The sequence below is a fragment of the Pocillopora verrucosa genome, chromosome 9 (assembly GCF_036669915.1).
Source record: "Pocillopora verrucosa isolate sample1 chromosome 9, ASM3666991v2, whole genome shotgun sequence".
Classification (NCBI taxonomy): Eukaryota; Metazoa; Cnidaria; class Anthozoa; order Scleractinia; family Pocilloporidae; genus Pocillopora; species Pocillopora verrucosa.
In genome coordinates this window covers 3709973-3731810 of record NC_089320.1, presented here as the reverse complement: position 1 = coordinate 3731810, position 21838 = coordinate 3709973, and the positions used below count along the sequence as shown (strand labels likewise).

General features: G+C 37.7%; 5 protein-coding genes across 5 annotated transcripts; 4 read left to right on the top strand and 1 right to left on the bottom strand.

Moving 5' to 3' along the window:
• Positions 1-832: 832 nt before the first annotated feature.
• LOC131785897 (uncharacterized) lies at positions 833-2852 on the top strand. The gene has a single exon (XM_059102855.2). The coding sequence runs from the start codon at positions 1401-1403 to the stop codon at positions 2331-2333; it is 933 nt and encodes a 310-aa protein (XP_058958838.2). The 5' UTR covers positions 833-1400; the 3' UTR covers positions 2334-2852.
• A 6088-nt stretch (positions 2853-8940) lies between these two features.
• Positions 8941-10174, top strand: LOC131785910 (uncharacterized). The gene has a single exon (XM_059102866.2). The coding sequence runs from the start codon at positions 9075-9077 to the stop codon at positions 9639-9641; it is 567 nt and encodes a 188-aa protein (XP_058958849.1). The 5' UTR covers positions 8941-9074; the 3' UTR covers positions 9642-10174.
• Positions 10175-10413: 239 nt separating this feature from the next.
• On the bottom strand, positions 10414-11320 carry LOC131785919 (uncharacterized). The gene has a single exon (XM_059102874.2). The coding sequence runs from the start codon at positions 11243-11245 to the stop codon at positions 10673-10675; it is 573 nt and encodes a 190-aa protein (XP_058958857.2). The 5' UTR covers positions 11246-11320; the 3' UTR covers positions 10414-10672.
• A 5059-nt stretch (positions 11321-16379) lies between these two features.
• Positions 16380-18683, top strand: LOC131785911 (uncharacterized). The gene is made up of 2 exons (XM_059102867.2): positions 16380-16476; positions 16682-18683. The coding sequence occupies exon 2, from the start codon at positions 16698-16700 to the stop codon at positions 17508-17510; it is 813 nt and encodes a 270-aa protein (XP_058958850.2). The 5' UTR covers positions 16380-16476; positions 16682-16697; the 3' UTR covers positions 17511-18683.
• A 718-nt stretch (positions 18684-19401) lies between these two features.
• Positions 19402-21829, top strand: LOC131785901 (transmembrane protein 107-like). Its single transcript, XM_059102858.2, has 5 exons — positions 19402-19576; positions 19708-19775; positions 20704-20804; positions 21144-21240; positions 21691-21829. Exons 1-5 carry the CDS (start codon positions 19493-19495, stop codon positions 21755-21757), a joined length of 417 nt encoding a protein of 138 aa, XP_058958841.2. The 5' UTR covers positions 19402-19492; the 3' UTR covers positions 21758-21829.
• The last annotated feature ends 9 nt before the right edge of the window (positions 21830-21838 follow it).

The following is a 21838-nucleotide window of genomic DNA, read 5'->3' as shown; positions in this document are numbered from 1 at the left end:
AATCCGGATGTAACGATTCTAACGACTATATTTTCAGCCGTAATTTACACTTACATTAGTACGACCAAGAGAGAGATTACAATCTCTTGGCACAACTTAGGAGCTGATAAAATGCTTAGAGGTTCTTAAAAAGCAACAAGATTGAATTGAAGACTAATTCCGAGTCCATCTGGAGCCATACAAGACGCACCTTGCTGTTTATTCACTGCTACGAGGAACTCGCTTTAATTTCACGGTAGACGAAACGCATGGACTGACCTAGACTATTTCCGCCCAATCAAGAGAAATTTGTGGTGCAGTTGTTTTCTCGTGACGCCGTTCTACGCTTTTTTGGAGATTGCATTTTAAAAACATATGTTGAAATCCGTACATTCGCCTTTCATTTCCACCTTTCTCTATGAATAATTTATTCTGCTAGAAAGCAAGCGACCGAGACCGAAGAATCAGTTTGCCAATTGACATATGTCTTCATCAGCTGCATTCCTCTGACCAAATTTATCACGAAAACAAAAGCCATCGCCGTTCGTAAACAAAGTGTTTTCCATATATTTCTTTAGAGAAGCTGTTAATAAAAGTACAGTGTTTACAAACACAAAGTAATAAACTATACCGTATTTGCATATGAAATCCGCTCCATTATGAACTGGCAAATAACTGTTCACATTGTGGACTTTTGAGGCCAACTATCCAATAACAGGACAATGGAACATCCTGCTAGGTAAGTCTTGAGACAAAAACATATGAGCACCCTTTGAAAGGCTTTTTCTGTATTTACTTTAGAGCTGATGGCTTAAAATCTTCTTGGAGACGTTTGCCATCTCATGTCTCTCAACACTGAAGTATTAAAATCTAACCTTGTTACAATGCGGTGAACTTGAAGTGTCGTGTCGACTCAGTAGCAGTGATTAAATTAGCGCAAGCGGTAATAGAGGTCGTCAGTAGATAACCTAGATGTTTTTCTACATTGATGGGCATGGTCGGATCGTGTCACCGAGGAGACTCAGCTAAAACAACACGGAAATCTAGCTAAGAAGTAGAGTTTCGACAAAAGGCACATGATTTAGCGGAAAAGGCAAGTGAACACCAAAATGACGCCATACAGTTTCATCTTACGGTCAGTGTGTCTAACGAATCAATTAGTCCTCTTCATTAAGGGATAAGTCTATAGCATACGTCGTTACAAACGTTTCGGGAAGGTTTTAAGCGTGGATTTCCGATGTGTTAGTTTTCGGTGGCGAGTGGAGGAGTGTAAACGTGAAGACCAAAGTGTTATGGTCACGGAATCGAAGAAGTAATCTGCTGCACGGAGGTCTGCAAAGAGGCGATTAAAATACCACGGATTATCGACGATACAAACACAAATCGGGTTATTTACACGTCTTATTTAATTACTAAAAGTTATGGACTTTGAAGCCGCAAGAAGAAATGCAGACGATAGACTTACTCAGGAGCTCACCAGGATCCGCAACCTTCCTAAGCAAAGCAAAATCAAAATAGCTAACAAATACGGCTTGAAACATGCGAGTCACACAAATGCAGGTCTGCTAAAATCACTCGAGATTGACTTGAATGTTATATCAAGAGAGCAGAGAAGAGTAGCGAATGAATGCAATAAAAGACAGAGAGAATTCACGGAAGTTCAAAGGAAATCTTTGTCAAAGTTTCTTCCTTCCATTGCACAGGAAGATGGGGGAGAAGGGAAATCAACCGTACAAGGAAAGACTCAAAGACAACGAAAGACCACAACTGTTATTGATCAGACACCCATGTGGTTGAAAGGTCGAAAGGAGTCCATCTGTGAACTGAAAAGAGAAATGCTTCTGGATATGACGGCACGAAGCAAAGAGAAGACATATCAGATTATTTCGAAGAACAACAAAAAGACTTCCATCGGAGCACCGTTGCCCCCAATTCGGGATATTGAAGTCGAGGTTGATAGGGAAGCTTTGATTACTCGATTGAATCGTCAACGCAAAAATGCTTTTGCGGGAAGTTGTTTTCCATTTTTGCTGGCAGAAAACCAGGAATATAACAGAGAGGGAGTTAAATATCCAAGAAAAAAGCCTTATCAAGATCAACGAGAACCGTGTTTGCCATCAAACCACGCTCAGGATAATGAACAAGACGATTTTCGAAAAAGAACGTTTAGAGGAACAGTATATGAAAAGATTCTTAAGATTCCTGATCCTTCTAAGATTCCTCATTTAGATCCTAGAGACCCTAAACTTTATCATGTCGTCATGAAAGCGCGAAAAAGAAAGGTATCCAAGTTGGAACAAGCTGATCATGTTGTAGCTCGCAAAAACACCGTGCCCACGAGGCACTGGAAATGATGACGACGATTTCTACAGCCAAAATGGTTTTTTATTGAGTCAATTGAATATTAACACGACATATCTGCTCTATTTTGCTTAAAGTTACACGCGGCTGGAAAATCAATTATTCAAGGATTTAGCCTCAGTGTTTGTTTTACGAGGAAGTCGTTCACGGTTTGTTTGGATAGTCTGCAAGGGCGCCAAAGAAGTGAAAGGACATCCGTTTTTAACATTGCAAATGCATCGTATTTCTTTTTTCCTTTTTTTTTTCCTTCTTATATAAATCAGATGGAGATTTGAACTAATTGTTTTTCTTAAAGTTATCAGGATCAACGAGGAAGGAAAGATGATGACAATAAAAAATTCAAATATCAAAGGTTTTAAACTAAAAAAAAAATACTGCGAAGTTGTAGTGGACGGTTTACATATTGGATCCAAAATATGGTTACTGTAACATATTTCTTTTAGCGCAAGGAAATTTGATCAGGAACCTGTGCGGCCACTAATTTGTTTTCGGTGAAATTTAACCCAAACGCTTCACTGATGTTGTTTATTGGGAAAACAGTTGTGTTTTATTTGTCTTTTGAAAATGCGTAGTTAGCTTTTATCATATCTCAACAATCAAAAGTTTTTTATACGCTTCTTTTGGAGGAAAAGATTTGCGACGAAAGCTTTGTACTTTTGATAGGCTCGCAACGCGTATTAACTGAACCCGCGCCGTTTTGCTTAGGCGGTTGATTCTCGAAGGAAGTGAACATGTGTCGTGAAAAGGAAGTGTTTTGCGCCTGAATTAGCCTTTCCGCATCATCTTTCAACATATAGTGAGCTGAGCAGAAAAGAGAGACCAATTGGGTCTGTAATCATGCAAGTGATTAACAAAATCGGATGACCGCGAAGCAGTCATGTTAACTCGGCGGAATGCGAGACAAAAGCGCGCGCAAATGACGCGTTCTCTCCACTTACACAGGTATGACGTGTTAACTGTCCCTTTAACTGCCCTATTGCACCGTCCAATTACAAACATAACGCGTAATCTGCCCTATTAGTGTCTAAATTAAATCGGGCTGGTGATATTCAGTTACGTTCCAGAATTTTGTTATAGTTTTGATTAATAATGGTAAAAGGAACGATTGGAATACAATCATACGAGTGATAAACAAAATCGAGTAAATAAGTGTTATCAACTGAGTTGATAACGTAAATTGGCCCCAGGGTTTAAAGGCTGACGTTGCGAGCGTTGGCCCTTCGTCAGGGCTACAGGGCTAACGCTCTGGCGAAGGGCTGACGCTTTCCCAGTTAACAGCTCACTGTGCTCCACAGACAGGATAGCAGAGGCAGCGGAGCGTTTTGGAACGTTGGAGATTTTATCTTAATGAAGGGCATATAAAGGCATACAGCTGAACGCTTACCCTTACGGATATTTCCAAAATCTCCTTTGCAAAGTTTGTTGAAACAAGCAACTCCGAATCCCTTTGTAATTTTTAACGCCGTCCAGTGTGTGCGAAATGACAAAAGGGAACTGAAATAAATCCTCCTTCTAGATCGTATCACTTAGACAAGTGCGATCCTGAGGAAACAACAATTTATACTGCGGTAACGACGGAGTTTCCGGATCAAAACGTGTGGGTAATTTTATGTGTTATTTTGGGGGAGGAAGGTTCGACCTTGGAAGGGGCCTCCAATCTCCCGCTGTTTTTGGCCTTTGTTATGATTAAGATTTAGCCAAGTTCTTCGGGTAACAAATAGCTTGTCTCTTTGTAAATATCGAAAGTTTATTCTTTAAGGCCAGTTTATAATCTCTTGTTGAGGCCTAGGATTGATGACACCGGCATACATTGGTCATACACACTGATAAATAATATAAACACGAAATTATGACAATGATTACATTATTCTTACGTCCAAATTGATCCAAAAATGAAAATATGAAGTTTAAGATAAATTTTTTAAAGATTTGATGACTGATGTAAAATTGATTCCATTGCAGTTCAAGCAAAGTTGCATTTAATTTACTGCAGTGATGGTAGCCATACAATGATTTACCACCAAGGTACCCGTGATAAACTCACTGCGTACGCTGTCTCAATTATCTTTGCTTCGACTTATTGTTTATCTTACATTTAACTTGGCAGGTTTTGAGATATCTATCACTGCAGGAACTGCAGAGCATTTCTCTTCCGAGTTTCCTTCGTGAAGCAAATTCTTTTGATAACGCTCCAACTGTTTGGACAAAGACAACCTCTTTCTTTCTTCCTGAGTTCGAAACCCTTTGTAAGTCGCCATATTGAATACGGGAGTGATATAAGCATCCTTGTTGACTAATAGATAAGGCAGATATAAGCTAGGCGGTATGGTCCGTCTTTCCACAGAGGGAATCCTTTTAGTCAATCTTATCGTGCTATCGTCACCGTGAAATGAGTTTGTTTGGACTGCTTCGACAGAATGCACCCTTGTCAATCGTAAAACCTTGCGCGATTGCAATCTTTCCTGATCATAAAACCTTTGGGACGTTCTCTTTTCTTCTATCAGCGATGTATCAGTGTCTTTCACCCTGTCCTTAAAACAAAGTCTGTAGGGTATTTTCTCATCGATCTTTCCTTTACTTATGGCGTCTGATTGTTGCTTGTGGCCAAACTTCATGCCTGAATCCATGATTACATGACAGTAGTTTTGTTCAGTGCTGCCCACATCTCGCGCTAAAAGACAGCGGTGTTGTTTCTCGATTGTTCATTAAAGTAATCCTGTAGTTAAAAGTCAATGACGTTTGTTTTGTTTTTCACAAGATATTTCCTTAGTCCGGCAGTGCATTTCATTGGTCGAGAAAAGATCATTGACAATTAGGCATATCCAAATACTAATTGGTTTTCAGGTATAATATATATCATAACGATTACAATGCCTAGAAAGTTCTCCCATATGATAGACATAAAGCTTTGCTGTCTTCATTAAATTTTTCTGATTTCCCTAATCGCTAAACGACCTGCTTTTACCTTTCTTTCGGCTTGGAAGAGAGTCACAAACTTAGCTGCCAAAACGGAAACAGAAAATGGCTGGATTTCGGTGTAAAGTAGCTGTAAAGTGTAAACATGCAAGTTAAAAGAGACATCGTTTACAATTGATTTAAATAATAGGTAAACGAAGAGGATATTAGAAGCCGTAAAGGAAAGAATAAACACAACGCTTTTTCATAATTTTTAATAATTGGTCTTACGATAAGCCAGACTTTTTTCTTCGCCATATTTATGGAATTCCTTAACAGTTAACTAAAGTACTATGTATTGATTTTTCAACAAAGCGTAAGAGAAAATAAAATAATTCTTGACACTATTGATAAGAACAGAAATCCAGTCTTTTAAGAAACAATGACGGTCACCATAACCTTTATTTGATGTAAAGAACTGACAAACAACACTGCTTAGTGAAGATTTAATAAACATTACGAGTCTATAAAAAGGGAGCGTTTTCAGGGTGGAAAACTGTGTACACGAATCCAGTAACTTGACAATGCCATGAAGGTTTCTAACTTTTGCATGACAAAAAGCTAAGATTAAAGAAACTCAAGTGCTTTTCAATGCTTTCTTTTGTCTAAGCAGTTCAGAAGTATTTGCACAGTCGGTCAATCACGTTTTTACGTTGAACCCGTTGGGAATATCAGGGACCAAATACTTATTCTTTTGTACTAGTACTGGGTCAACATATTCACAGAGTTTTAACCGACAAATGCTGCTCAGTTTTGTTATAAGACCCTTCACATTTACTTTTTGAGGCACAAGTCCCGTTTCTCTCATTGGCGGTAACTCCCATTGTCTTAATAAATCGCGACGAACTGATTCTCTATACCAACAACATCGGTTACCACAGAAAGGGTCAGTAAATAAAGTAAATATAATTGAACCTGGCGAGACCAACTTGAAAAGCATTGATGATGCAAATTAAAGACTCAGTGATGTTTCAACAGAGAAGCTTTATACTCTCTGAGGTAACATCTTTGTTGAAGGCAGTCCAGTTAAAAGCGTTGATACTCTAAATCAAAAAAATTTTATCATGCTTACATGACAGAAGAGGTTTCAGAAAGAGGCTTCTAAGATTATAAAAGGTCCACACTTTTCCTCATATTTTGATAACTTTAACTGATTCCCTTATTGCCATGATCAAGTCGAGCTAGTTTGAAATGCTCTGTAAAATGTAAATATGTGTTTCCTTGTGGAGAAAGATCAAAGTTTCCACTTCATGTAATATAACCTCCGTCGAAGAAAAAATAGTTTGCTATCACAAAAGTTTCAGATATAAGTCAGTTAAAGCAATTTCAAAAGAAAATAGAGGCATTTCCCTTTTCTTTACACAATTTACTGCTGCCGTGTGATATCAGATGATTTGAGTCTCACTCTTCAAGCAAATAACTTTAATTGTTGATCCATCTTTCCAGAGTTATACGACTTGGAACACAACTGTAGCTGCGTATTTTACTCTTGAAGATCCTTTACTGAAAATTCTTGAACACTTCAAATTTTCGCTTTGATTCTTGGAGACTCCAAGGCGAAAAGTTGTTTGATCACATTCTTTTCTTTAATCGCCTACGTCTTGTGTACATCAAATACTGAAGCCTGTTTCCATGATCAGTTCATCTGTGTTATCATCGTCAAGCTCCGAGTTCTTCTGAGCTCTTTCTATATATTACGAAAGTCTTTGATTTACAACGTTTAAACCTGTCAACTTGGGTAACTTTAATTTTAGAGACTGTGAATCCGTCTTGTTTCCAAGCTCGCTGCACTCACTATTAGCGAATCTGTCCTCCTCCTCCTCTTGTCTGTGGCTTTTAAGCGCTAAAGAGCAATCATGGCGATATGGTTTGCCCTTATAGTCTTCAACAGCACGGCCACTGTTAGTCATATGTACCTCATTCGATGTCAGCTCTCTGTTCCCAGTGTTGCACATACCCCTGTAAGCTTCGGGGTTTGTTATGCTCGGAAGTTCATAAATCGGCGGGAAAAGGAGTCGGTTGACTGAGTTATTTGGACGTACTGTGACCTCTTCTTCCTGGCGTTCACTAAATGGCGCAATGTCTCGCCAGGAACACATTTGTCTCTGACGATTCTTTTGAAGACGTTCCAGTTTTTTCGGTTCAATTTTCCCGTAAGGGATGCAATCACAAAGACGGTCGCTCCTCTTCTTGTTTCGCATAGCTCTTTTAGAAATACAGATATCCAAGTACTTCTTAATTTATCTGTTTTCAAGCTTTGGTTTAGCGGCCTCTTCCTTGCAACAATGCTCAGCGTGCGCCGTAACCTAACCGCAGTACAACACGTACGTTATTGAGATTTTCACTTAATACGCGTTCAGTGGAAGTTTTCTGGTTCAACTCTTGAAATCAGTGTAAAATACGAAGAAGTATAGTCTTTTTATGACGCGTTTATCCGCCTACGAACTTTGCAAAAAAGCCTTGGAACTCTCTGATGTAATCAGTATACCAGTTCTTTGTACAATAGATTTCTGGCTGTTTCGTTAACAATTACGTACTGACGAGATTTGAATTACGTCTTTGAAGTAACTCAATCACTTCGGTTAAAGTCTTCACTTCCGAGTTGCCATCCAAATCTTCCAATCATCTCATTCTAGGATGCCACTATGCATTCGTGCAGTGGATAACATCAATTTGGTGTCATGTTTTTTAAGTGGAATATTAGTTGTTTGCACGGTATTGTCTATACTTTCCCTAAGAACCGCATAGAAGTGGAAATTTAAGACCGCAATTGTTCATCGTGCGTTGATTGAATTACCCACTAATCCCACGTGGGTGATGCTATTTGCATTGTTGATTTGTTGAGCGGGTTACTATGGAAACCGGGCCTGTCTGAATTACATTAAACTTAATTGTGCAGAAAATTTTACGAGCGAAAGAGTTTACAAATATACTTGTTTTACTGTAAAGTAATAGGTAACTCGATGTAACTCACGTAAGTGAAAACTTAAGCAGAGTCAAAACATAAAACCAGATTAGCTTAGTTTGAAATCACACGCCCGTGTGCTCAAATTGTTAGTTAACAAATATGAAATGAATTTAACATGGAGGCGACGTTTTCAAATGGTGATGGATGATTTGTCTCAATGAAAACCTTAACTCTCGCAGATGAATTTTCAAACAATTTCAAGTCCGATAGTTCGAGGGCGAAAATGCATTTCACGCTTTTAGCAGTGTATTTAAAATTGGATTTAAAATTAATATTTTTTTTCCAAATAAAAAAATATAAAGACATTATTTTAAATGATTTTGTAACTAAACAACGAAAAGTTTCCTCGTTAGAATTCACATGACAGCGATTGCAATCACATGGTTTAAGGCTTAAGCTTATTTTAATTTTAAATCTAAACACTTTTCTGTCGAAAATAGGGATGAATAATAAAACTTAAAAAGAATAATGGATAGAAATACAATATTGTACGAATTTTAAAAGGAAAAGACTGCGAGGCTTGCGATTAGGAAATTTTCAAGGAAACAGTCCTAAGCCGGAAATTTCATATGCAACAAGACTCGAAACTTCGTAATCGTCAGTCTATGGGTGGTTTTCTAAAGGTTTAAATCTCTCTTGTGCTTGAAACATTTTTGTTTTATCCGCCAGAGGTTGTTGGTTATCATGGAAACGTTTTCAGTCGGTGAATGGTCTATCAAATGATTGTTCTCGAACTGACCACAAAGAGAAAACTTCTCTTAACTGTCAAATCTGTCTAAAAAATTAGACTTTCGATTTGAAACAATCTCTTATGGCGTCCACAGACGAAGAAACGCCGGCGAATTTGCAGGATAAACGTAACGACGTCTTTGAAGTTGAGAGCGAAAATTTGCGTGATGAAAACCAGAATGTTGTCACTTCAGGACTAACAAATTTTCGATACTTGGTTGATGCTTACAACACTACTAAGAGGAATGGTTTCACAGCTGATTATCAGCTTGCTGAAGACGTCTGTGGTGATTATTCTGATGCGGAATATGATTCTAATTGTGAAACGCAAGCCGCTAAAAAGGGCGTTGTGGTCAAGGAAGCCGTTTCCTCTGAGGGTGAATCGAGCACCAGTCCTGTGTCTGCCAACCAAACGAGTCGTTCATATTTGTATGAAAAGAACCCGTTATTAGACCAGAGATTTATCCGCCTTATTGAGCAACTTGTGCCTCTAAGAAGAGGGATTCAGGCAGAAAGAAAAGCCACGACAAGAAAGGAAAACTTTTCTGATAAATGCGGCGAGATTTGTTTTAAAGATATCTGCCTTAAAGATACTTGTCGCCTGGTGTTTAAAATAATGAACAGGGGAAGGAGTCCACCGATGGAGTGAAAAATATAATATCGGATTTTCATCGCATATTTTAACAAGGAGAAGGTTTACAGTGTGTGTTTTAAGTTATGGAATGATCATTTGTTATAAACACTTTAATTGAATTTTTTTTTGTACGTTGAAAATTGAAACATGTAACTGATAACAACGTTGATTTTATCAAGTTGGACAAAAACGCCACGAACGAAAGTGCTCGTGAAATTGTAAATTTGAAACACGTAACTATGTTTTTTTTTTTAAATATATGTTTTATCAGATCAACGTCATTGGAAAATTTACGCCTATTTTAAATCGCGTTTATTTTTTTTGCTTTCTGTTTGCGCGTCACTAATTAATTGGATCACTAATTTACACGACCTAAATTTCCATCTTGTTCCTCCTGAATTCTCGACACATTGTGCCTCGGACAGTTTTGACAGCTAAGAAACAATTGCAAAAAGCATTAATTAATCAGTAAGGAGATCCGCGAAGGATAAACAACGTAAAAAGCGGAAAGATTCCAGCCTTTTAACCTTACGATTAGAGAAAATTACACAAATATACAAACGTTGTATCTGAATTTTACATCATGAGTTATAATAAATTTGGTCCTACTGTCTCAACAAATTCTGTTCCTCTGTCTTAGTGGTGTTAATTTTTCTCCCATCAAAAATTTATCGCCGCTTTTGTGTTATTTTTTTAATTGAAAAGCAATTTCCAAACCAATTTGTGTCAACTTTGGCGCTTTTATTTCCTTTTCATTACCTTACTTGTACTACAAGCGTTAATTTTGCTATGTTAGAGTAATTACACATCCAGGTACATAGACAGGGAGTCTACAGTAACATGCTCCGCTGACCATGAGGAACGGGTATACTAATATTGATGAGCCCATGATCATTTTATATGCCTGTCATTTGATAGCACCGTATTACATACTCTTCCTTATTAGCAGTTGGAAAGCAATTCCTGTAATGCTTTCTGCATGAGTTCTTCACGCTGCATTACAACAATTTGTCTGATGTTCCTAAATTTGTTTGAACTAACAGTAGCTAACAGTCTATTGGTGTAAGAGACCGCATCAAGTTTTGAAATCTTGGATCAAGCTTTGCATCCATGAATGAAATCTGACTTTTCGTTGCAGTTGCCTTGGGTGTGTTTAGATGCACACCTGGGGCGAACTTTTCAAGACCAGTTTGTTCTGAACTCAAGAATCCTTTTTGCCTCCTTTCGTTTATTCTATTATCTGGTAAAAGTTGTGCAAATGTCGGTACTGTTATGGCAACTTTGCTGCGTTTTCCAGATCCATTTTCCATTCTTTCCAAATAGTGTAAATACTTCATTTTCTCTCGGTACATTGTCCACCCATTTCGATTTCTTTCCTTGACACAATAATCTTCTTTACATTTTGCAAAGCTCTTGACTCTCTTTAACCTTTTCTCCTTCTCTACGCTTTCGTCAGTTAGTTCAGTGACTTCTACTGCACAGTTTGATGAATCAGGGTGTATGAATCGGAGTATTTTCATGAAAAGGTTCGTGGACTTTTTAAAAGATCGTGGTTTCCTTCGCTTTGGCCAAATTGGCGAAACGTGCACCACCGGCATAGAACTTGATAACTTTTCCATAGTTAAAGATTCTCGCACATGAAAAGGTTCAGTCTTAAGCGAAATTTGAACCTTTTACTGCCCAATCGGTAACGATGCAACTTTCTATTTATTCTGAGAGCATAAAATCGGTTGACGTCAAACCACAGCGTCAATGCCTGCACGTTTTGTTATTCGTTAATCTTTCTTTCAATAGATTATAATCTTTTAATGCCGGTAAATATAACACGTTTCAACGGCTGTCAATTATAAGTAAATATTGATTTCGCGTCTAGAGGTAACACGTACATGTAGTAGAGATGATAGGAACACTCGATTGCACAAACATTGACACCTAAATAGCTCATGATCCTTAAATGAAGTGACCCAACGGCTTTATGGGAAATATTAGTACCATTAAATAATCAATGCTTTGCTTTTCCATTATTCATGGAAAACTTTTGTTTTTGATGATTATTTTCTTCACAAAAGCGTGGATGGCTTCCATTATTTACCATGTGCAACTAATTGATATAATTATGCACATATAAACCCACAAAACCGTAGGCTTTCATCGTTCATCGCTGACGTTTTTCAGGTGTCAAGGTTTTTGCAATCGAGAGTATACCTTTGTCATCCGTATTGGCGATCAGACGTGGTCACTGTGCTGAGACCGATAGCAGAAGTTTGTAATAATTTGCATGGATTCATTGAAAAAGAGTTTTCATTTTGTCAATAGCTTCCTGGCGATCACAAGTTTTGCCTGAGGAGGAACTTTTTGGTCGGAATCTTTTTATAATTTTAAGTTTCATAACACAGGAACATGGTTCGTACAATTACAGCCTCATTTTACCATATGCTTGTACATCTCAATGTTCTTATTAAAACTGGGTCCTAAAAGCTGAGCGACTGGGTAATAATCATAAAGAGATTGTACACTGTTTATATTCTCTTCTATGGATGCATGTATACGTAGGTCAGCTTTCATGTTTAAAAATCTAAAGAACAGGTAAGAAGTGAAGAGCTTGTTCCTGACTCCAAATTTCAAGTAAGGCAAACACTACCCCAGGATTTCATTGAAAAGTCAGTTCTGTTCCCATCTCAAAAGGCCCGTTGTTCCCAGGTTCCATACCCGCAACTGCGGTTTTGCTGATATGACTTCGAACCCAGGTTCCCAGGCCCCAAATAAGGTGGTGCGACAAAAAACAGCCGCGTAAAAGGAAATTAAAACGGACCTTGGGACCAGCGCTCCAGTTTACCAAACAGGAGAACCATTTATTCCCATTTTATATGTCATTCAATAAATGAACGACTTTTGCTGTTTTCATCACATTATGTTGATAAACACAACGTCAATGTCAAACAATGAAATCATTTTATTTCCATCAAGTTTTGGACTTATTGGTTGCATTTCCCGCAGCTTAGAGACGAATTTCTTCCCATGAAAACAAGAGTTAATTGCTAGTGCTTAACTCCTACGAAACATTCTTCCTAAGATGCTAAGGCGTCATGGTTGCAAGCCATTTCTCATGTAACGTCTTCCCACTTAATCCGCTCTGCACCTTGTCTCTTCTGTATCCTCTGTTCTCTTTTGCCCTCCTTGGATTCATGTTTTCGTGGTCGAATTCTCCTTTGTTTGCTGGAGGAACAAGACAAGTCAATAAACGTTGAAAGCGAGGGTCGCTGACTGGGTGTTTTGCATCTTTGTTGCTACTATCCATTTGCGGAAAACTCATCACACCATTTTTTTGTGGAAAAACCACCTCATCCGTTTTGTTGCGTCTAAGTAATAGCGCTGTCTCCCGTTGGAATATCACAGAAGTATAGTAGGTTTGGCTCGATGAATCATTTAAATTCCCTTTACTCGTAACTGTGAGGCTCTGTCTGGGAACCTTACATCTGTCCTCGTCAAATCTGGATTTTCCCCAAGCAGTTTTCTTTCTCTCCGCTCTGTGATAAGCTTCTATTTGAATCTCGAAAATCCGCTCGTGTTTCTTGCGTTGCTCTTCTTGAAAATTTCTGGTGAGATTCACAATACTATTAGCGTCATCCCCACTGTCAACCACTTCCGAAAACAAATCCTTCATGCCCGAATTCATACTTTGCAGAAACCTAAACAGGATCATTTTTTTCCTGACGAAACGCCGAAAAGCAGCTTTCCGGGCTTTGACATATTCAATTCTCTTGTCTGGCGGCCAAATAGGTGCAATATGAGGAATTAGAGGAAATTTTACTTCGTCTGTGCTGTTAAGATGCATTTCAATCATATCTCGCGTTGATTGCATAGACACATTTTCTTAATATACTTTTCTAATACGTGGGAGAGAGATTAATATCCCTTCGCTCCGAAGCCTTTGTTCAAGATCTGCCCAAAAACAATAGCCTCGTTATAAAAATAGTAATTTAACAAAGACCAGAGAGATCAATAAGAATTTACACTTTTGACAACAAGTAATAATTTTTCTAAGAGAGCAGGTTTTAGCCAGTGACGATTTCATCTAGGTTTGTTATCAGTAATCAATGTAATTAATAAAACTAACGAATAAGCTGTTTTGATTGGAGGAAAACAACTTTTAGTTTATGTCAAACTTATTTGGATCAGGAAAAGCAAATAAAACTTTAATAAGATTTCCTTGATAGACGCATTATTCAAAGGCCACTATTTACCTTACCAATAATTACCTCGAACGGCTCAGAGACATGAAGCTGAATAACAAGGACATACTTAAATTTTGCAGTAAAATTGATTATCACCCTGTATTGACCAAGTGGAGAAATTAATGTGTTTCTCGAAAAATAATTGCATATTTCATTTAGCGTCTTGTTATAATGTTGATTTCCTGTCTGTTTCAGGGCTTTGTGAAATTTTTCTTAATTTTCATGATAAAATTAGTTCTGTCAGTTCCGTTCATTGAACTTGTGTCACAGCTCGCCAATGAACAATTGGTTAATTGCCATTTTCTTTGAGCAAAAATGGTGAATCACATTTTGAATAAAATTTGAGAAATTAACAAATTAAATGGTTTGGGGCAAAATTTTTTAAAAACATGAAGTATCATTTTATTGAAAATGAATGACAAAATGTTTATAACATATTATACAATGACAAAATTGCGAATCACATTTTGAATAAAATTTGAGAAATAATCTAGTAGAAAGTACCAATATTATTCTCAGAAAATGGTTTGTGGCAAAATTTTTGAAAACATGAAGTATCCTTTCATAGAATATGAAAGAAAAAAAATATTACCGAAAAGGCATCTTCCCAAAATTATTTGTGTTTCAAGAACTGCATGAGACATTTTAAGCGCATTCATAATTGTAATTCAACTGAGTGAAGTGTAATTTGCAGATTCGAACAAATACGTAGCGTAACTTCGAATTGCAATTACAAGTATGACCAAAATTGCGCGACATGAAGTTCAGTTACCACTTTATTACATGTTCATGTTGATATCGCAAAATTTAATCTTTCAAATACAGGATTTTATGGTCAGTAGAAATATTCTATTGATCCAGCACTGCGTCGGATTGTAAGGAAATGGAAGCGGGAAGAGAACAAGATAAGTTTTGGGGACAAAAGTTGCAAAAAGTAATAAACGTGTTTGTTGTGTTGTTAGTTAAATCTGGTTTAATCCATCTCATTTCGAACCATCCGTTGGCTCCTCAAAACTTTAACAGATATTACAACTGGAATTGAAATTGGACGAGAAATTCTTACTTGGGAGGGGAGGGGAGGGGGTTAAGAGGGGACTGGGAAAGAAGTTCCCCAGTATAATGTTCAAATTATATTTGGTGACTAGAGAATGCTGTTTCCCACGCAACTCTTAAAAAAAGCATCTGAATCAACATAAATTGAAATTTTGCAGCGTAATTTGGTATTATCAACCGAGTTGATATCGAAAATTAGTCACCGTTCAGAGTTTCAAAGCTGACGTTTCGAGCGTTAGCCCTTTGTCAGATTCAAACAAAGGGCTAGCTATCAGTTGATTATACCAAATTACCCTGTTCTATTTTCCCAAAGACACAGCATCGGAGTTTCTTTAGAAACTTACCCCCTTTATTCATTTGAAATTGGGCAAACGCGTTTAACCTCTGCGAGTTCTTTAAAAGAATCTTTTTAAGCGCCCTCGAAAATAGATCCTTGCGGTATTTCGTTACGTTGGTTCGGACGCCCCTGCAGAAATTGAAACAAGAAACTAGGATGGAAAGGAGAGTGGGAAGAGGGAGAGTGGGGGAGGGAGAGGGTGGGGGAGAAGGAGGGTGGGGAAGAGGGAGAGTGGGGGAGGGAGAGGGTGGGGGAGAGGGAGAGTGGGGAAGAGGGAGAATGGGGAAGAGGGAGAGCAATGAACTGTTGGGATGGGAGGGTTCAGTGATAAATAATTAGCTGATGTTGAAAAATTTTGAAAAAATAAATGTAAATCAAGAACTGAATCAAGAAAGAAATAAATAAAATAATTCATTGCAATAAATACCTTAGATAGAGCTGTATTATTACATAATTAAATTTTCTTGAATAAATTAGTTCTGTTATGTTAATGGCATACACACAAAAATTAATTTTTCGAATGAAAGCTGATCATTTTCCTTTCTTCAGTCTTTGCATTCACGATTATTTCTTAAAACTATTTTTATGCAGCATGCATATTGTTTTGTATTATTTGTTTAAGATACAGTAAACGTTTTCTTTGATGTATTTTTAGCACTTCTAAACAGGATGACGTTTACCCTGAATATCTATGTATTTGAATGTAAACTCCGCCCAAATTTATCGCCAAACAATGCCTTAAAAAACAGAGCAGGTTTTTTAATTTAATGACTCAATCATTTGGAACCACCCATTGCTGTTTTCATCAGCTAAAAAAAAAATCAACGATTTTTCTTCCTTATTTTCAAAGAAGCTGATAATATTTCATTCATATCTCGGGAAGATTTTAATCTCTTGGATTATGAGTCGCTAGTCGCTTATTTGTCTGAAAAAAATCGTGATCGCTTTCGTGACAAATCTGCGGTGAAAACACAGAATTACATAATAACTAATTATGTTGCAAATGAAAGCTTGAATGCAGGCGTCATGCAGAGCGCATGCGCAGGTCGCTATTCATCTTTAATGTCAATAGACAACATCTGCAGTTTCAGAAATAGATTTTCTTGTGATGTTTATCGGAAATTACAACGGGAGGACACACACACGAATTTAAACAAAGATTGGCTGTACTTAAACCCGCTTTTCACGCATTTTGCGAAGAAATCTTATTAAGTTCGTGTGTGAGGTAAGTCTAATAATCTGCGAAATTCAGAGATATTGTGATTTCTAAATGTATCAGTGCAAAATCTGTTAACTTTTAAGTGGGATTCTGAATAATGATACATTTTTTAAGCAAAATTGGTCCTATTATTTGAATTTGTATTATTAGCTTCATTAGCGGTTAACAGCTTTCCTCATATTTTCATTTGTTATATTTTCATTTTTAAAAGGAATTTTTGGATAGTTATGGGAAAAAAGAAGACAAAAGGAAAACGAAAAGCATCTCGGAGTGACAAACGCATGCAAAAACTTTACGCTGATGCAATTCAAGAAGTGAAGAAAAGAAATATCAATTTGGACGATCTGCCCGACAAAGATTCTGAGGAAATCGAAGAAGGCAGCGCTGAGCGAGAGAAAGTTAAACCTTCGGCGCAAAAGGCCAAAAAAAATCCTACAGATGTCCTGAGGAAACAAGAGCAATCGAGAAAGCCTAGGGTTTCTCTTTCTGTTCCAGTTTCAAAGCTGGTTCCCTTTAAACCAGACGAGAGAGGATTAGAATTTCCCCGGGATTTTCGCCGCGACTCGAGATCTTCAGAATGGATTCCACGCTCTGTGGGGTTTCCACTGTTTGACCCAGGGGAAGTTTTCAATGGGAGAAGATCGCCCAGCTCTGAATTTAATGGTGAAATCGAGAATATCAGCGTCGTCTCTGACAAAGAAACACCTGCAGCAAGGAATGACTTGAAGGTGGACGAGATTTTACAAGTACTGCCTCTTCGTATTGGTGACGCAGATAGTGAGAATCCTCCAGGGGACAACAAAGTTCGTTCTCATCTTCCACCGATTTATCGACAAGAAATATGGCAAGAGACAATGCGTCAGGCCTCAACAACTTCGCGGTCAATTCCCGCCAAACAAGACTCGTGGAACATAGAACACGCTTCACTGATGGTTGGAAAACAGGAACTTTACACAAGACAAAAATGCAAGACTAGTGTCAGTTTGGCCGAAAGACGCTTTCGACTCCGAACCACAAGTTCAGGGGCAGTTTTATCTTAAATTGAGGATGTGATTTAACTTTAATCAGAGGGTTAAGAACTGGAAAACTTCTCATGAACTGAACTGAAGTCTAAGATAACTAAGGTCTGATACTTCGTTTAACAAAGTCTCGGATGATCGAATTAAGATACATTTTTCAGAACATTTACACCAAAGATTTGGCGTTGGTGCCTAAACTCAGGAAACAGAAATTTTAAGCAACCAGCCGGTGTGCCCGATATACGACATAAACTAGCATCCCACGCTTAACTTGACTGTTCCGTGAACAACGCAATGCAATTCCCATCAAAATCTGCCAATTTGTAACAGAAAAATGAAAATTGTATTGCCGAGATCAACCCCATCACCGAATTCCAGAGCAATTGCTATTCTTTAATTTTTTTCTGAAGAATTATCAAGAGCAGGTTGTTCTACATGGAGTTTTTCAGTCTTCGGCTGCTTGAAGAATCTCAAGTTACGTCAACCAGTGTATTTGCCGAAGTAAACCGTTTCCTCACTTTAATGATGACGTGTGAACGCAAGACAATGAAAGGATTTGAAAAGCATCGCAAATGTTTTACGGCAGCGTAATTTTGTTAGACTCTAATCAAGTTAAGTAACTATCTACGCAGATGACCTAAAAGTTTTAGAAATTGCAGGGAAGAAGCCTGAAAAAAATCAGACTCCAACGGTATTGGAACCCAGGCCTCCCAGTTATTAATTGGGCACCACCACTAACTGAACTATGAAGCCACGCTTTGGAAGTGAGGCAAATTTAAGGGGGTTCTTACTTCCCGTGGAGGAATTTTATCACAATTTCAAACGAAATAAGTTTCATCTGACCTGATGATTAAAAATTTCTGAGTCGATCTTGCTGTTAGCTTAGTCTTGCTGTTAACTTGGTAAAAACATCGTCGTGTTTTTATCATAATTTTGCAACTCTTCCACCATTTTCAAGGCTGTTTAATTCATTTGACAAAGTCAACCCCGGCTATGTCACCTTTCGCAAGTCATTTATTGATATCATAGGAAGAAACAGTCGATTTAGAACGAGTACAGCCAGTTGAGTAGTCTGCTTTTTAAGGGTAAATTAAATGTTTTGCAAATTGCGTGTGGAACCACAATTGTGCCTCTGCCGTGTGAAATAAGGAGTACGTCCAACATGTTGTAATTTGTTGAGCAATTACGAGTAAAGTAAAGATTAAATTTATAACATTAACTGATGTGTGAAATAAAGAAATATTTACTCTCAAGGTAAATACATGTTTGCTCAAAATTCTCTTATCAACTGTATCTTTCTACAAGTCGTCAACTCCAGTATTACTCATCCACCCTTCAACTTCCCCAGTTTGCTTACACAGAGGAAGGGGGAAAAATCCAAAAAGAACGGTTTTCCTTTTCCATGGTCAGAATACTTTTGGATTTAGTTCGGTCTTGACTACAAGGTAAGTTCTTATACAAGGGTAGGAAAATTTTCATCATTACCCTGGTAAGTCGAGAATACTATTGAAAGCTTGAAATATGATCAGGACAAGAACAAATGATAATCTATTAATTTTTGGGTATTATTTGAATTTGTCCGTTTTGTTATAGAGCCAGTAATGGATTGGTAACATTAACCTGATCCACCCATAAGGCTCTTTGATATTCTTAGTATCCGCTCTCATTGGCAGTCGGCTATCAATTAAATATAAATGAGTTACTCTTCCCCCCTCCCCCCCTTGGTACTCTTTTGGCGACGACTGATCCCCTCTCCGTTCCCCCTGAAAACCATGTGATTGCCTAATCCCCCACCCTCCCCTCAAAGGCGGTCCCCAATCAGGTTGGAGAGGAGCTGGAGATACCTTTCCTATCCCTTTCCCATCAATAGCGTTACCGGGATACGAGAAAAATATACCCAAGGCCAGGCCGCTTAGCATCCAATATGGCCACCCGACATTTCGACAAGCTATAACTTTTCCAATGAAGTGATCGCTTTGTTTGAGACCCCTAAATGCTACATAATGTTCATCGGAAGTCTTGTAGCATCCAGATTTTTAGGCCTCATTGCACATTTTGTAGTTACTGTGGTGATATTCCTATCAAAGGTGAGTTTTTACCCAAATCCAAGCAGCTCTATAATGTTTATGTTTGGTTGTTTATTGCACGAGTTTACGGTCATATCATCCCGAGGCTCTTGATGATTCGACTCGGAAACATTTCTTCAAATCACTTTCAGGACGCAAATGTTAGAGCTTGCCTGCCTCTTCAGTATACAGAAAGCGAATTTTCATCTAAGGACAAAGAGTAAGTGTAAAATCCTTTAAAAAGTTGCATTTTAGACAAAATACTCCGTAAAAGTTAGGATAGTGTATCTCCTTGAAATCCCTAAATTCTTATCGGCATCATCAAAATTAGACTATAACCAATCCTTTTAGAATTAATTTCGATTTTTGTAGTATTGTAATTGCGATAGAGGTATATCCTAATTTTAAAATATATTTGTCAAATGTTCAACAGTCCAATTTACTGTTGTGTAGTTAGTTGTCAAGCCTTTGATTTGGAGTGAAGCCGAAGGTGACCATGTTGTGATAGAGACCAGTATCAAGTTAGCATGATAAAAAAGTAATTAACTGAGTTGACAATGTAAATTGGCCATCATAAAGAATTAGAAAGCTGATGTTTCGAGCGTTCGCCCTTCATCAGAGCAACAAAGGGCTAATTAACACTCAAAACGTCAGCTTTTAAACTCTTTATGGTGGCCAATTTACATTGTCAACTCAGTTGATAACACTAAATTACCCTGTTATACTCTCCCAACAACACAGCACCAGTTTCTTTAGAAACTTACCCCTTTATTCATTTGATAACAAAGTAATTTAAATTTGAACAGTAGCAATTTAAGTATTACAATAAGGTCACCCTCAGCCTCACTCCTGTTCAAAGGCTTGGCAACCAAGCAACTGTAAAATGGACTATTAGCAAGTCTTCACCCTTTAACCCCCAAAAGACTAGCATCTAAGTTCTCCTCACATTATCAGACCTGAATCACTCATCATGTTCACAAGAATATAATAAATGATCACCAACTAAAGAATCTCTTGATTGTTAAACAAATTCTCCTTGTCAGTACCTAAGGATTGAGAACAAACAGTATGGAGAATATGCATACAGATGTCAGGGTGTGATGGGTTAATCAACAAGACTTTGTGCTGATGTTTTTTTTTTTTTCCAGATTGATTGTGGGTTTGTCTCTCACTCTGGTGTTTCTTGGCTTAGAGTTTGGTGGATTTATTGGGGGTTGCTCCATGTTTAATGGTACTGCTGGGATTCTCTGTATCCTTTTCGTTGGAAGATGAAATAATTATTTATTCTTTAGTTTATGGCCTGCTCTCTAATTTACTATGGCTCAATGATTAGGTGTTGTTTGAGAAATGAGTCATTGCCACCTTATCTTTCAAACAACAAACTAGGGGCTGGGGAAAAAATGTCTTTGGAACCAATTAGCTTAAAAATTGAAATTCTGAAAACCTCTTTGCAGTAAAGATGTATTTATGTACAGCTCTGGTAATTTTATGGTGAGTTCAATTGTTTGGGTCTGGAATTGCCAAATCATGACTTAGGAACAGGGGGATTGTTTTAGTGGCTGTAGATTCTTCTTAACTAAACGTGAAGCCATTGCAGCTCATTCAAGTGCAGCAATTTCTCTCTCCATGTTTGTTCTTGAGGAATGGGACTGTGATAAGTTTTGGTACATTTTTGGATTCTGTAGGTGAGTGAAACATGACAGTAAATATAATGGTTAGTTGTTTGTGAAAATTATTTATGAATTTGAAATATCAAACATCGGGCAGCTCAAATCTCCAAAGTTTTCCTACAGAAAAATAAATTGAAAAATCAAGTATCCATGTACTTGTAAAATGGTTTAACCCCTAAGAATGACAGCAGCCAATTTCTCTATACAATATCACGCCCTGAATCAAACATTAAGGTCCTGAGAACAAAGGAAATGACCACTAGCTTAAGAGGCTCTTGATTGTTCTACAAATTCTCCTTGTCAGCACCTTAGGAAATGTATAGAGAACAGTATGGAGAATAAGCAAACTAATGTTAGGGTGTAGACGGTAAATTTACTAGTGAAAGCCTTTTTACAGGTTTAACACTACAGTACTCTAATTCAGTAATCGCTGTATTTATGTTATACTTTGATTGTATTTTGCAGTGCTTTCCCGGCTGTTATGGAAACATGTGTTTTGATAAGTGTCTTGATGTTTCGAGCTGACAGATAACTAACAGTTTTTATATATAGTCATTTTTATTAGCCATAGGGAGCAGGTTGCTTTATTCTTCAACCTCTCTTTTCTCTATGA